Source organism: Nipponia nippon, unplaced genomic scaffold (assembly GCF_047370975.1).
Source record: "Nipponia nippon isolate SJK-2023a ecotype South Korea unplaced genomic scaffold, ASM4737097v1 scaffold_3, whole genome shotgun sequence".
NCBI classification, from domain to species: domain Eukaryota; kingdom Metazoa; phylum Chordata; class Aves; order Pelecaniformes; family Threskiornithidae; genus Nipponia; species Nipponia nippon.
The window spans coordinates 114,395,203-114,411,852 of record NW_028262347.1 but is presented as its reverse complement, the minus strand read 5'-3'; the positions used below and the strand labels follow the sequence as shown (position 1 = coordinate 114,411,852).

Below are 16,650 nucleotides of genomic sequence, written 5' to 3'. Positions count from 1 at the left end.
ACCACAATGTGGGATCTGTCACAGACTCTGTAATGTCACTCATGATAATCACCTTAAATGTACACACAGGGTACATTCACTCCATTTTAGACCAATGCAGTGGGCAGACATCTGTGAATACTGAAGCAAGCCACGCAATTTCTCTTTTAAAAAGACGTGCCCTTAACTGGTGCTGGGCTGAATACTGATCGGATTGGTGCATGTGGTACCTCTGTTTTAAATTCATCACCTTCTTTCAACCTCAGGATGCACATCCTGATAGAAGAAGCAATACCCACAAAAGAAATCCTTAAATACAGACCTTAAAAAGAGATGACAGTCTCAGTAATTGACAGGATAAAACAGGCATTACACAACCCTACTATTTAACTTGCCAGGAAGAAAAGTTCCCTGACCAAGTGCAACAAGGGCAATTGAAGCATATTTAGTAATTCAGAAAGCCTTGGCCTTTAGTCATTTGAGTAGACACCTGATCAAACCCATGCACAGCATCGTGCTCTTACTTTTGTCTTTGGAAAGGCAAGAGGGACAGATAGTAGAACTGCATATTAATGTACTTCCACTATGTGCTGGGACAGAGAGAGGAAAGCTCAGGCTCTCAGTAGGCAGATGCATGGGGAGCCCCTGAAGATGACAACGACTGTTTGAGAAAAGTGCCTTGCTTCACTTTCCTGTCTTCTTACCTTTCTGTAGGGAGGTGAAATGAAATGAACATCTATTGTAGTAGTGGAAGATGCAGTGAAGCTCTTGCTCTATTTTGAGATGAAGGCTGTCTTTTTGTATTATTCCCCCCCCCCAAAAAAAAACACCCTGAAAAAAAAATAGAAGTGAATATGATATGCTGATTAATTTTAATCTTCCCAATGTGGAAACCAAAAAATTCCTGATGTTTGTCAAAGACCAGTTTGATGCCCATATACTGATCCCTTTCTATCAAAGCTTTGCATTGTTACTGCATCTATTGGACAAGGCCATATTAAGAGGAAAAATTAATTGATCCCCAAAGGCAAACAGTTGGAACTATCTTTTTTGACTTTCTGCACTATGTATACTATGCCAATTCTGTCTCAATCTCTGCTTCTCCAGGTTTAAATTCCTTCAGCCTTACTGTGATCTTCTTTAGACTTGCATCTTACAGCATGATCTGCTCAAAACTCATGAAGCATGGGAATAAATTAGCTTATTTGCTTCTTAAGCATTCATGAAATTGCCTTTAGTTTTCCCTGGTGTTGATCAAAATATCGTTTTACCTCTCTCCCCTAGTTGTTACAAAACTATTGATTAAAACGGTAAGTTAATGAAACTGTATAATGACCAGACAAAACAATTTTACTTATAATCTCTGTCTACTTTTAAATAGAAAGGTCTACCCATGTGTATATGCACATATGCAAAAGTTTAAACTTGAGATTAGAGCTGTGCTAGCCACTGCTGCCTGAAGCACATTGGGAACACCTACTCATGCAGATCTACCAGCAGGTTGACTAGGGTGACAGTCTGAAATAAGGAGCCTCTGACAAACAGCTGAAGCAGTAACTTCTGCTAGCACAGCTGGAGCTAAGAGAGGATATCTATTCACAACCTCAATTAGTAGCAGGCAGTGGGACTTACATTGCCTTTCCTATTGCCTCAGGATTTAAGCCAACCTGTTGCACCACAAAGCCAGCCCATTTTCTGGGATACATTTTAATCCAGTGCAAAGGAGCAAGTAAATCAAGTAAATATTCATCCACTCCATACTCAGATCTGGATCTGGATGAACAAACAAGTGTTCTGAATCTTAACTTCATGGCGAATCCACTTTCAAATTTATAGATCAGATTTCTTCATTATATTATTTTTCATCTTTACATTACAAGGCTCCATCTGGAAGTATTAATTCCCCCTACAAAACCACGAGAAAGTGAACTGTCAAAGACTATTAATAACAGAAGGAAGAAGTAGCATCATCTTCCAAAGAGTATATTTTCTGATAAAGTTCCCAGTTTTGCATATAGAAAGCCCTGGCTGGGATTCATGGAAGCAGAATAACTTTGGGATATCTGCCCAAAACAGACAGAACAGCTGAATCTTCTGGGAATCACCTGGTGCTAAGAAATCTACATTTCTTTTCCTACCTCCACAGATTTTTATGGCACCAAAAAACTCAGGGTGCCTGTGCTGGCAGATAGAGCCTGGGAATTTCATTATAATGCTCTCTCTCTTGGTGGCTTTTTCCACTGGGTAATAATTTCTCCAGGCATTGATAGAGGGAATCATGTTTAATAGTTTCTATTTTTTCTTGAATTATGCAGTCTTTTCATTGCTTCCTGCATGCTGTAACACACAGAACAAACAGAGTAAACCAAAACCAAACTCGTAACACTAGTGATCTAACTGCAATTCTGTTCTTTACATCTAGTGAGGATTAGGGTTGTTTTTCTGTTATATTTCTTGGGGGGAGGGGGGGAGGCGGGGAGGTTAGCACAATGGTCCAGGGCCTTATCTTCTAGTTAACAGTGTCATTAGAAATAATAAATAACAGCAGCACTGGCTGCAGACATTAACCCATTAGATCCTCCTTGTAGCAGTTCCCAAGCATACTTGGTTTCTGAATGGTAGGTGAGAAGCAGATGTTTCAGATGCTGCTTTTTTCTTCTTTTAAAAGAAGCCCCACATTTTTAATATCTGTGATTCCACAATCACAAGTGGAATCACTCAGGTGCCAAAAAAAACCCCAAAAAGCAAATAAACAACCCTCCCTCCCCCCAAACAAAGTACTCATTAAAATGAAAGTGTTGGGGGGGGGTGGGGGGGTGGGAAGTGCTGCTGTATAACACTGTACTGCTAATGTAAATGTTCAATTAACACTCATCAGTTAATTACCGCTTCGAAAATTGGTAGAAGAGAGCTGATGTAAAATATTCCTGGATGGAATTATCCGCTTACAGGAGCGTTGTCTACAGTTTCCAATTAAACTCCAGCCTAAATATATCCCTTGCTCCGCACAATTACTTTGGTGCCCTTGGAAATGACAGGGCAGAGCTCCCTCTAGTAACCTTCCTCTCTTTTCTTTCTCCAGGACATGCATGTTATCAGCACAGATGAGAATCAGGTGTTTGCAGCTGTACAAGAGTGGAACCAGAATGACACGTACAATCTGTATATCTCTGACACCCGAGGGGTGTACTTCACCCTGGCCTTGGAAAATGTCAAGAGTAGTCAAGGGCTGGAGGGGAATGTGATGATTGACCTCTATGAGGTATGTCATGACTCCAAACATCTCATTCCTATTTCAGGACCTCATGTGATGCCAGTCCCATTTCCTTCTTGCACATCAGTCTTGTTCTATGCATGTGAACAGCAAAGCCAAGAAGTGACTAAACACATAGTTTTACCCTCCTTTTACTTAAGGGCCTCAGTGCAATCGGTTGAGTTTCAAAGCCAGGTTTTACACAGGTGTTGAATTTAGGCCCAGCCTAATATTATGAACAGATTCACTGCTGTACTCCCCTGTAGATTCTCAGGTGAGGAAGAACTCATGGCTATCTCATGCATAGGAAGATATGCACCAGAAGATGTAGTGGAATAGTTCATTCAGTCCTGAAGAGGAATTCTTTAAGTTTCTGCGCCAAAATCCTGCTGACCCACACTGGTCCTGCCTATGGCTCCAAAAGTTCCCAACACTCTGAATAGCATCCTTCTCCGATTTTTGTTGCGTTTCTGACAGCCTAATCTCTTTTTTTAGAAGGAAGGAGAGACAGCAGTTTTCAGCTGTCTTTGTCACCTTCCTCAGCTTGGACTATTCTGGGAACTGGAGTGATTTTAGATACACCGTCTTGGGCTATCCCATGAGCATGGAAACTCTCCTACTTCATCTTAGTGTCCCTTTTACCTCTGAGCCTTTTCCTGGCAAGTACATTCTGCCTAAGCTTACCTGTAAGAAGGCCAATTTACATTGACTTCTATGACAACTGATCCTAAGAATAGGACTTTTAAAGTGGCCTTGTACTTCTCTTGCTCTGCTGCCTGTTTTACTTCTGGAGACAGCACTCAGCTAAGTAGAAATTCAGTCCTCAGCTGCTGTTTTTGAGGGTCAGCTTCTCTTTTCAGGTGTCCTCCAGGGGGTTTTCTGTCCATTTAGAATAATGGCCATCAACTAGATCCAAGTTCCTTTGAAAATGAAGATGCTTCCTGTATTTCCCCATCATCATGTCTATATTAGCTCTGCTGTATAGTTTGCCTTCAGCTGCCCTTTACTCAGAAACCACCTTAAATTGTCCAAAGAGAGAGCCCAAGTGTTGTACATAAGTGCAGATGAACTGTAGGAGGATGGGCACTAGCATTCAGTCATTTGGTGATTTTTACTGTTAATCTCTGCAATGCTGGCAGCCCATGGAAAGACTGTTGCCTCTTATTACTGTCAGCTCGAGAAGCAGTTTCCCTGCATTATGTAAAGGTGTCCTACATCCCAGGGGGGAAGAAAAGCCTTTGTTTTGTTTTATTAAGCTGACACCACACAGTAACCTGGATTAAAATTGATGGAATCAGACTTGTAGCATCATATCTGCTGATTATCTAGATAGAAAGAATAGTGGCTGACACTGAACCTGGCACAAACCTTCCTTTCAATTTGATGTTTTAGCTGGAAGGGAACAGAAAGCCATCCAGTGTGATTCTCCCAGTAGGATTGTTGCAAATGATGAATGCTCTAGGGGTAAATGGAGATGAAGACAAGAGAAGAAAAAAATCCATAGATAAATTAAAAGGAAGGGAGAGATTGCAAAATGAGTCCTTCTGTGGTGACAGTGGTATATTATATTATTATATACACAGGCAAGATTATTGGAGAAGATGCCAAAGAAAGACCTGTTAAATGTGCATGTGTCTGTATGCATGTTTGTCAGGTGTTAGAAGTAAGTTCATCTGGTTGCATTGTAGTGAATGCGTTTGTGTGTGTAGATTCCTAAACTGATTCTACATCAAGGATAAGTCTGCTCAGTGCTGCTCAATGGGGAATTGCATTGGGCGTGAAGAGAAAATAGAGGTTCTTTCATGGTGCCTCATCATGTTCTCCCTTCTCTTCTCCTGTAAGTCATCAGAAGCCTTTCACTCAGAAGTTGTTATTTCAGTGTACGGGCTCTTCTGCTGCTGGACCTTGTAGAGGGTGAGGAGACCACTCCTAGATGGATACTATTCCCCCTTCTGCATGTTGGACAGAGCAGGGCGTAAGAATAGCTCTTCTCTTCACCACCTTCCAGTGCCACTTCATCAGTAGCACGCTGGACTCAGCATTCAGTGGGTCTGCCATCACAAAGGGACTGTCCTAGAGACCATCTCCTAGAGCAAGGGATGAGCAAGAATCACTGGCCTTTGGGTCTGAGTGCCCTTTCTAGTTCCTGCACCTCTCCAGTGATGTGGTATGGCTCTGCTTGGCTCTGTAGTTGGGCTGGTCCACAGAAAGACAAGCCTGCCTGTGGGAATCCATGCCTGAAATGGTAACAGACTGTGAGGAGATGTGTCTATAGCTATGGTATATATACCTGTCACTCTGGGAGTTATTTTTTTTTAGCAGTATGTACGTTGGATGGGAAGTATATGTTTGATGTATGAAGTTGGTGATGGGGAGTGAAGAATGTGTTTTGTGTGTTCGAGTGTCATATGAATCTTTCACTAAAACTGTAGACAGCGTTTGTATCTCTACACAGTGTATTCAGGGTGGTGAGGATTGTCTACAAAGCCTGTGTGGGAGCTGATGGAGTGCTTTTCTCTCTGACCGCTGATGGTCACGCACCTTACTTGCATGAGTCTTTCTTATGATTGCATGAACAGCAGGGATGAACAGATCATTGTGTGTGTCATGGTTGTGTATATGCAATAGGTATATCTCTTCTTACGGAGAGCACAGAAACACGTATAGTGTGTGCGGTCTTTTTTTAATATAAAGCTGTCCAAGACTGACAGTATAACTTACGCCTTGCTTTCTCTGGAAAGGATTTTGAGTCCCAGCCCATGACTAGAATCATAAGAAGAAAAATTCACAGGATTTCAGAACACATTTATCGCCTGATATATAAAATGCTCTTTAATCATTTATGGCCAGCATTTCACAGGGACTATATAATATAACTATTTCAGGACAACAACAAAGAAAAGTACAAATGGAGCTATAGGCTCTGGCCTCTGGTAGTAAAGGCAGAACTATGTTATTTTTCCAGCTCTGTCTATTCATGCAGTATCACTGCGAGACAGAGTACCCTTGTCTTATCAGGGTGCCTTTCTACTACAACAAAGAAATCCTGAATACTTAGTTGGGTGGTACCAAATAATCCAGCTAGGGCATTGAAAATATTATCTTTTTATGCTTATATCAACAATAAATAAGTTAACTACTTAATTTAAAGACCCATTATAGCAAGTCATGTCTAAGTCTTTATGTAACTTCAAGTGAAATTCAGTGCCATTGCTCAAGGAGGAAAGTGCTATTCAGAATGACTAAGTACACCAATGCACTGTACACTAGTAGTCCCACAGCATGTGACTAAAAGTGCAGTAAGGTCCTACTCACTGGGAGCTGTATCATCCAAATCCAGCCACATAATTAAACCAGTTGAGCTGGAACAACCTCTGAATCTGCTGTGTAACCATTTGCCACGTGATGCCATTTAAGTAATAATCTCTATGAATAAAAAGTCTTGATGAATGATTCTGTGTACTAGTTCTGCATCATAAGAAGTGACGGGGTGGATGACTGAACAGACTTGCTGGAAACCAAAGAGTTTCTCACTTTCCCCCTCCTTCTCCCGATTTTGCTTCCCTTTTTATTGCAGCACTCAGATTGCAGAATGACAGCCTAACAAATTCATTCGCAAGCTGCAGCAGCTATTGGGCTATTGATTTTCAGTGTGCTGAGAAGATGGGAACATTCTGCAGCGTGAGTTGTGGTTTGAGGTTGACTTTTTTTCTCCCCACTAAGACACTTTTGGGCTTGGTTCCAATGTGAGGCTGTTAGCATCACATCTTTTCAAAATCCTCCTGCAGGCCTATGGAGTAAAGATGTTGGGTAAAACACCAGGAAAAATAAAAGGACGAGAATCTCATTGTTAGCTCTATAACTAGCATTCTGGGTGGCCGTGCTTGAGTCACCAGGGCTTTGGTTTCCTCAAAATACAAAACTGTAATAAAAATACCCCTGTGACCAAGTTATCCTGTTGAAACACTGATAATTATGAAACACATTGGGATCCTTAGATGAAATGTCTCAAGCAGGCTGTATGAGAATAGAAGCACTGAACTGCAAGTTTATGTGTGTGTTGCCATTTTCTTTGCAAGGCCAAAATTGCTGCTGTTTCATGCTACTGCAGCGCAAGAGACAAATAATTGCCCTGTACATATTTCATCTTCCAGGGGGAAGGATGCCTACACAGTTGAAGGATTGTCACTTTACAGATAATGCTATTGACATCTTACCATGTTCCCATGCTGACTCTGAAATATAAGCTTTCTTTTCCATTTGTCACCTTTCCACCTGTGATGGTCTTATGTTGTCCCCAGCACCTGAATTTGCCTTCTTTTGACACTCCTTGGCAATTTGTGCCCTGACATCTACCACACTGACACAGCCACCAGATCCCTGTTGGGTTTGACAGGGCAAGAGAGACACATGCACAGAACCTGCATCGGCTTGATCTATTTTTCAGCCATGTCAATTTTTCCTAGGTAGCAGGGATAAAGGGAATGTTCTTGGCTAACAAGAAGATTGACAACCAAGTGAAAACTTTCATCACCTACAATAAAGGGAGAGACTGGAGTTTGCTGCAGGCTCCGAACACGGATCTGAGAGGAAACCCCGTTCACTGCCTCCTAGTAAGTACCTGGGGGGGAACCTGGGGGGTGGTAACATCCCAGAACAATCTTTTTCTACCAAGTAACACAAGAAGGAGAGGGCAGCTCCTCTCTCCATGAAGTGTATCTCATGGAGGGAATACTGCACATTAAAAGTGCAGTACATCAGGCTTGGGGTGCCAGATGGTATTGCAAGAGCTGGCATTGTAATTTAGCTTAATTTAATTTAATTTCTGGAACAAAAGGAAGCATCGTAGATCAGCTTCCTTCTGCACAACTGATGGTCTCCCCTTAAAGAGCAGGTGAAGCTGGATGCCGTTTCTGCGCAGTTGATTTTCTGGACACTAGATGGGAGGAGTGAGCTATTGTAGCTCAGGAACTGTCAGGGACCTAATAACTTGAGACAGGCTCAAAGGAACGGAGGGCTCTGATTTCTTTCAGGCGCCTCTGTTGGCAGTATTAATATTTATCATTTTCTCTTTGACCTCAGAAGTGAGAATCGACACATTCATCCAAATATATGTATATCTATATCTATGTGTTGGGTGTATATTGTATCTGTCTCTGTACTTATTGATATAGATCAACATATAGATAAGTCTTTAATCATCATTATATGCAAACAGTTGCCAAGAGTGAAAGTGAAATATAAGCAGTGTGAACAGAATTGGAGATCTCTGTCAGATAGAAAGCTTAGACTGATCTTGACATAGTTTTCAGCCGATATAATCTATACATAGTAGCGGGATAATATTCAGAAGCCCAGCTTTTGGGATTCTCAACAGCTTTTATATTACACAAATTCTAACATGGTTCCAGGCAGAATCAGGGGTACTACTTACACTGCTCTTCCTTCTGCTGTCTTATACCTGCCTCTTATTTTCCATCTGAAAAAAAAAAAAAAATGCTTCTCATTTTGAGGCTGTAAGTTTGTTAGAATCTGTATCAGCATTACATTTTGTGCATTGCAGTATGTAGCTGAATGCTACACTAATCTCTTAACTGAACTCCATGCATTATTGCAAGAGCAAAGAATAAATAACTTGATATTTGAAGCTGTTCAAATAATTGATTTTTTGATTGAGCCAAAATGCAAGCCTTTCCTTTTCTCTCCAGTTTGGAAAAAATAAATAGGGAGGACTGGGGGTCAAACAGAAGAGTTATTTCAGAGCATAACTAAATTTGTTTAGGTTTGTTTTCTTCTTCCAAGTTTTTAAAAATTGTATCTAAGGCCATTTTTAAATTAAATCTTTCTAGAAGATGAAAACTAAAAAGACGACGTTCAGGAAACTTTGCAGACATAAAGGAATTGGATTTTTTGGAAGGGGCTATGTGTACAAGTCTTTGTGTTTCAAATAGATTGTAATCTAGTTTTAATTCAAGTGAACATATTTAACAAAAAACACACCTTCAATTTTTCAAATTATGACCAATTTTATCAGAAACCCAAGATTTTTATTATGTGATATGATAGTGTAGTATTTTGGGGGGCTGGCAAGGCAGAAGAAATAAAAACCATGCGGGCAAGTGAAATAAAGTAAGCTCTATACTTGTCCCATAGATTTGAAGTTTGAGTTCTGAGGAAACATCTGTCTTGGTATTGTTGCACACTGATCAAGAGAGCTCTGACTTGCCATTCTGCTTATAAATGAGCCAGAGGTACTGCTCTGCAGGGTCCTTATCGAACAGTCATTTGCAGGAGCTATGTATTTTATATACATGGGTATGCTGTCACTGTAGTTATCCACTATATAGTGGAAGTGGTCGTATGACTGCGTATAAACCAGGACTGGATGGTTCTTATGAAGAGAGGGGATTATGGCTCCCTTAAGCCTTCCCATCCATACTGTGTCTGCTACTACACTCATGGGCACCTGAGAACACAATTCATTTCATTTAAAATTAGGCCAGCTATGCCTGGACAAGCTGGAATTCCCTTCAGGGTGGGAAACTTGAACAAGCTGGGCAAGGGGTCATGAGCAAGGGCAGAAGTGTGGACACAGTGAGAACTGACCCAGAGAAGCTCTTGGTTCTCTGTGGATTGTGTTTATAGCTTGTAGCTCCAGTGTGCACAAACCACAATTTAAACACTGGTTCATTTTTATTTTGCTCTCTATGCAACCTTGTAGTTGCCCTGAGAATTGCTTCCAACTGTGCAAACTTGATGTAGGCTTGTCATCCTGTTTGCACTGGAAAGCAACCACTTCCTAAGTGCTCTGTGACTTGGGCTGGGGTAGTCATCTCAGGTTCGTGGGCATCTGTAGAAATCAGTCCATGATTTCAGGGTAGTAAGGGGCAAATCCTCAATGGACTTATACCATGTAGCTCAGTCTTTGCCCTTCAAGAAGAATGGGAAGGAACTTAGTCAGCCCTTCCCTGTGATAACGCCAGAGGAATGTTTAGCCATGTTTGTTTTTCCTCTTCCCTTAACATGAAGTAAAACAGGCAAGAAACCTCTTTTCTTGCCTGAACCTGTCTGCCTCCTTCATGCTTAGGTTGTCACAAGCTAGTGGAATGGTAGCAGAGCAGGGATCATCAGCTGAACATACAGGGTCTCAGGTGGTTGACTTGCAAATTTGCAAGAAAGCAGATAGATGAAATCTGAACTAAACTGACTTGTTAGGTCTTTTACAGGAACAGGCAGTCTGCCTGCAAAAGAAAGGGAGGTACAGAAAATGCACCAAAACCACAAAGTAAAATAACAATCCTACAACAGAGAGACAAGCTATTTAAAAATCTGATTTCAGTTTCACAGTTAATGATGGGGGAAGATGAAGGCAAAATATGAAATGCAAGAATTCAAGAAATGATAGAGAAAAGACCACAGAAGTTGCCCGTGGAAGGGGAAATTTTCGAAGCAAAAGCACTGGAAGTGTTGTATGTTCATGGAAATAAGTCAGGGATCCATAATGGCATTCTGCTGAGGAAAAGCAAGAAGAAAAGGAATTGTCGCCTGCTCTGAGGCAATTCTTTCCTTGTCAATGTGACATAGCTCTAGTATTTAAACAGTTGACAAGCTCCACTCACCTCTGTAGCCACACTCTGTCTACCCCTGCATCACCAGAAGTTTTACCTCCTTACGTCAGTTGCTCCTTTTCCCGCTACATATTACTGTTCTTGGCATGATCCTGCTTCTCCTTATGGCAGAGCTAAGTGAATTCTTAATAGTCCATTGTACATCTAGCTTAGCTTCCATCCTTACTCCATGGCAGATATTAATGCTTTCACACTGCTGGTTTTCAGCATAATTGTCTCTAGCAATAGCTTGGGACACAGCAATGACGTACGTTCCAGCTTGTTGGCAGCATGGAATCTGCCCTTTCCCAGAGCGACAGGACAGTCCCCAGCCTGCAAGGGCAGTGCTGTGTCCTCTGTGCATCTGGTCTTTAAACCTAAACTAAGAGAGAGTTAATGCAGCAATAAGTATGTAGCAGCTAAGTTGGCAGCTAAGGAGGTTAAGAGGGAATCTGGTTGAAACACAAGGCAAGCCAGATGGAACCATCCCTCTACTGACAGTACGCTCAAGGTGTTTTTTCAAAGCAACTCAAAGAATTTCTTTGCATTTTTTGTGAGATGGCTCTGAATAATGAGGATGGAGGAAAGCAATGAAATTCCATCTAATCCTAAGGTTTTATTTTTCTTGTTTATACCACTTGTTTTCTACACTGAATACACTTAATCTTCATAAAATAGCTGCCAAGGTATTATATCCCAAAGATGTTGGTTTTGTTTGATACTTATCTTGTGCTGTGAAGCGGTTAACTGAGGAGTAATTCTATCTTGCAAGTTATGGGCATCTGTCTAGGAGAGTTACTCAATTAGCTTTCAAGGATGGTCTTGTGGTTAAAACACTAGGCTGAATCTCAGAAGAATCTTGATTCAATTTTTAGGCCTATCTGCAATTTCCTATGTGACCTTGGGCAAGTCATTTATTTTTGCTGTGCCTCTTCCCCAGACATCTGTTTGTTCCCTCCCACATTTTGTTTGCCTTGTCTATATGGATTATAAGGATTTCAGGACAAAGACCCATTTCTCATAAGGGAGGGCATTCACACCATCTGCTACAGAATAATTTAAGCATCTAAGTGAGGTGTTTTGAATCTCTCTCCTGGAAGTGTTTACCTCTCTTCATTGCTCCTTGCTATTGGAGGTGAGCAAATACTGTGACTACCCCTAACTTTGTGAATGGTGTCTAGCATCATCCTTGTGTTAAAATACTTTGCCCCACTCCTGATCAGGGACAGTCACTAATAGCTGTTTTGTACGTGTCATGCCATTGGGGACTGTTCAAGTGGGCTTTGCAGAACAGCCAAGAAGTGGGTTTGTAGGTATTTGTGAAAAATTTTACTAAGGACTGATGAGCCTCCTAAGAGGGGAGCATAAAAGTGTTGACTTGAAAATATTAGGAAGCAAGTAGCAGACTCCAGCATGACTGTAAGAACTATGGCAGCGAGCAGAGCAATGGGCTATGTCACTCATGCTTTATCTTCTACCTAGGTTGTAAATGCTCCATGGCGGTGGTTGTCTTTTCCTTGGTGTCTGTGCAGCACCTAGCGCTGCTGGGTACTAGGCAATGACAGGGAAACCCAAAACTGGTGATTCTGATGAAAATAATGATTTCAGTAGCCTGTTGGTAACAAGAGGACAGAGACAATTGATGGAAATTCTAAAAAACAAAACTGAGATGTCTGTATATGAGTTAAGCTGTGGGAGCTAGAGGAGGAACACAAAGGGACCAACAGTGTGATGGAAGACAAACCAGTCTGGAAAAAATATCTGTCAATGAGCTATATAAGCATACAGATGGAGAAGGTGTACATCAGGGATGGAGAAGAGAATGCTGCCACAGTAAGGACATGAGATGGCCATGGGTAATAACTTTAGGTGTCTGGCTAGAGTGGAGAGGTTGGTTTTTACACCATACCCAGTTGTCACTAGACACTGTAAGCATTACTGCACTCCAACCAATAAGAAGTCATGCCACTAAAAATACCTTCTTTCTACTTAGATAGGTGACATGGCTTTTAATATTCGAAATACATATTCCATTTCTGTGTACTATATCTGTGAAATGAGACAAATTTGAAAGAAAACCTCTGGTAGCACAAAGATTTGAGTCTAATGAGGTCTAATCTCTGCCAGAGTGCAGAATTGGCTGAGTTGCTGCCATTAGCTACTGTCGTCAAAATGCTGAAGTGGGCTTGGAGTATGTTAGTTTTAAAAATGTGTTCTGTATTTAGTCTTTTCACAATGGATAAAAATGTAAAAGGGAAGAATTCATACTCTTGCAATGCTTTTCCACTTCCTGCATGCATGTCAGCTCGATTTGGTTTCCACTCCCTCCTTGCACCCCCGGGCTGCTCCAGCGGCTGCCCTCGCAAGGCTGTCAGTTAGAGTTAGGCTGTTCAGTACATTCCACTTGGCAGGTTGTGTTCCCTTCTGCAGAACCCATGTCCCCTTTATCTGTCGCATATAAGTGAGAGCTCCCATCTTTCCTCACCACTCTCATTCACCTTTGCACAAAAAACCTCCTGCCTTTTGTTGTTGTCATTCTCCGCAGGGAGATTTTTATTTCAGATTCAGACACCTACCTTGAGATGGGATGGATCAGTGGTCTTCCTGCAGTGACCTATGGGGCTAGGTCTCCTGCAGAGGAAGCCTACAAAACTTTTCAGGCTGGAGACCTAGCCTTTAGGCAACTGATATTAGACAGAAAGACCTGCCTCCTAAGAGCCTGAAGGGACTTCTGCATAGCCTCTCCTGCTTATTTTACAGAGCTGTGCAGGCTGAAGCATGGGCTTTGCTATGTGTTCCTGTGTGATGTCCCCCTCAATTTGGTCAGTTTGCTTCAGGTTTTCTTGCCACTATTTTTCCACTTCCCTTCCATTAGGGAGGACTCTTCATGAGGTTTGGAAGAAAAAATACTGAAAATAAAACCCAGGAGAAGGCAAAAATTATCAAAATTTTCAGAAATTATGAGACTACAGATTTGGAGGAAATTGTAATGCCAACTTTGGAAATCTGCCTGTCTGTCTTACCTTCTTGCTCACCTGATTTATTCTGTACCATTCCTGTCTTATCTGAGTATCTGACATACAAAATCAGTAACAAATAGCTGAGATTTCCATGGATGTATTTGTATTGAAATCTCAGAGGTCACATCCAGATGGGGTGATGAGGCATTGTATTAAACAGCTTTTAAACTAACACTTTCCAGTCCTGGTATTTCTTCTTAGTGCAGTGCAGAACAGAGTCATGTGTCAAGAATACTCAGAGTCAAGAAGTGGTATGACACTGTCTTCATTAAGTTGTTTCTCATGGGTAATTAGTGGTGACGCAACACCACACCAATAGGGTTATATTGCTTCTTGTTGCAGAGATAGCTTGGGCACTGCTGCTCTGAGAGTCACTTCATCATATCTACAGCCTTGCTTGCTTCTCAAAAGAGCTAGGAGCCAGGGAGGCTAGGTAGTCCTTACCATTACCTGCTCTTGCAAGCCTGGTTGCCTCTTTTGTGGGTACAGCCTCAAAGATCTTGTCCTTATGAGAGGGTTTCAGCCTAGTGAATCAGTTTCCCAGTGGGAATGGGTTGTGTTAGAAAGTGATAGCGAAGCTCTCATACCAGAACCAGGACAGTGGCCATGTATTTCTAAGGGTGGCTGGATGCAGTGATTAGGAAATAATACAGAAAGACACTGTATATTTCTAAGCCTTTAGAAACAGGAGCATGCACTTCATGTTGTGTCTATTTTTCACTTGTATTTCCCCTTTCTTCATAGCCCTATTGCTCCCTTCATCTTCACCTGAAGGTCTCAGAGAATCCCTATACCTCAGGAAACATCGCCAGCCGAGACACTGCCCCCAGTATTATTGTAGCTTCAGGTATGAAACATTTAAAGATTGCCTGTGTATGATGTGCCAACACTGACAAAATCTTGAGTTTGTGATGGGTGTGGAGGGTGTTGAGTGGGGTGTCACATGACCAGTAGCAGGAAGGAAGGAAGGCTGTCAAATGGAAGTCCTTATGGACCTTCAACTTGTCATATGTTTTTTATGGAAACTGACCTTCAAGACCAAAGAGATCACTTCTAGTCCTCTACTCCCATGAACATTAGATTCAAACCAGGGCATTTCCTTTGCATATGGAGGTGTGTAGAACTGTATGCATTGGATCCTTTATATATATTTTCTTCAAACTGCAAGTCTTCCCTTCCCTTCCCTTCCCTTCCCTTCCCTTCCCTTCCCTTCCCTTCCCTTCCCTTCCCTTCCCTTCCCTTCCCTTCCCTTCCCTTCCCTTCCCTTCCCTTCCCTTCCCTTCCCTTCCCTTCCCTTCCCTTCCCTTCCCTTCCCTTCCCTTCCCTTCCCTTCCCTTCCCTTCCCTTCCCTTCCCTTCCCTTCCCTTCCCTTCCCTTCCCTTCCCTTCCCTTCCCTTCCCTTCCCTTCCCTTCCCTTCCCTTCCCTTCCCTTCCCTTCCCTTCCCTTCCCTTCCCTTCCCTTCCCTTCCCTTCCCTTCCCTTCCCTTCCCTTCCCTTCCCTTCCCTTCCCTTCCCTTCCCTTCCCTTCCCTTCCCTTCCCTTCCCTTCCCTTCCCTTCCCTTCCCTTCCCTTCCCTTCCCTTCCCTTCCCTTCCCTTCCCTTCCCCCTCTTTCTCTTCCCAAAACTAAAAGTTCTGTAATTGCAAAAGGTAAATAAATACATTTACTCCCCTGATTTGCTAATTCTGCTGTTTCATGGAGTGTTGCATAACTAAACAATGCTTATCTTACAGGTAATATAGGCACTGAACTATCAGACAATGACATCAGCATGTTTGTTTCTTCTGATGCTGGGAACACTTGGAGACAGGTAAATGACACAGAATCACAGGTTTAAGTAGTAATCATAGGAAATTGTTATTCATAGATTCAAAATGTTGCTTAATTTTTGTTTCTTTTCATTCAGAGTAGCTTTTTGCAAATCTATACCAAAGGGAAAACTTTTATTCCCTTCTGAGAGGTAGAGAGGTGCCCAAAGAAAAATACTGAATATGTCGTTAGACTTCATATAACAGAAAATTATTTTTATAATAACCTGTAGCAAAGCATAGAACAGATTAAAATATTAATATACATGGGGAGAGTATGTATTTCCTTTTACTGTTGTACAGCCCTTGTACCAATCAAACCATTTTTCTCTTCATCCATGATTATAATTTCCAGAGAATTAGCAGTTGCACTAGTCTACTTGTCCCTCACTACGTGTGGGGCTCATTTCACCTAGGTTGAGTTGTCCAAAGTTCAGTGTCCATGTAAACTGATAATTTTGCCTTGCTCTTAAGTTAATGAAGAAAAAGACAGAATTCAGCTCATCCTGTTCTTAAGCAACCTATCTCTCCATTAATTGCAGAAAGAGATTGGATGATGCAGTTAAATCAAGTGCCTAATATTTAGTGAAATCCCACCTGTTAACAAAGCATTGCTACCTTTTAATGTGTTTATCCTCAGAACAGGAAGTTCTACTTTTCCTATTTTCTGGATAGGATATCAAGTCATGGAGAGAAGGAGTGATTTTCCCAGACTGACAGCTGCTGCTATATAAACTGGAGAGCAAATATTTGCAGAAAGCCAATACAAAAAAGACACAGAAAAAGAAAATCTTTGAAAAATATTTGATATTCTAAGAATCTAATTATTTTACAATGTTTGACCAGCCCTCATTTTTCTGTCTACATCACTTATGTGAGATAGGGACAGATATGTGCAAACACATAAAGTTCTTCTTTAAACAAAAATCTGTCATCAAAGGGAGGGAAATTGTTGATCCTTGCAAAAAATCATGTTTCTAACTT

At 41.5% G+C, this 16,650-nt stretch overlaps 1 protein-coding gene across 1 annotated transcript in view; it reads left to right on the top strand.

Annotated features, from left to right (window-relative positions):
• SORCS1 (sortilin related VPS10 domain containing receptor 1) overlaps positions 1-16,650 on the top strand; it is a 309,525-nt gene that overhangs the window by 236,344 nt on the left and 56,531 nt on the right. Inside the window, exons 9-12 of the mRNA XM_087766088.1 lie at positions 3,062-3,241; positions 7,699-7,845; positions 14,604-14,706; positions 15,592-15,668. Coding sequence (XP_087622214.1) covers positions 3,062-3,241; positions 7,699-7,845; positions 14,604-14,706; positions 15,592-15,668 — 507 coding nt within the window. The remainder of the gene's footprint in view (positions 1-3,061; positions 3,242-7,698; positions 7,846-14,603; positions 14,707-15,591; positions 15,669-16,650) is intronic.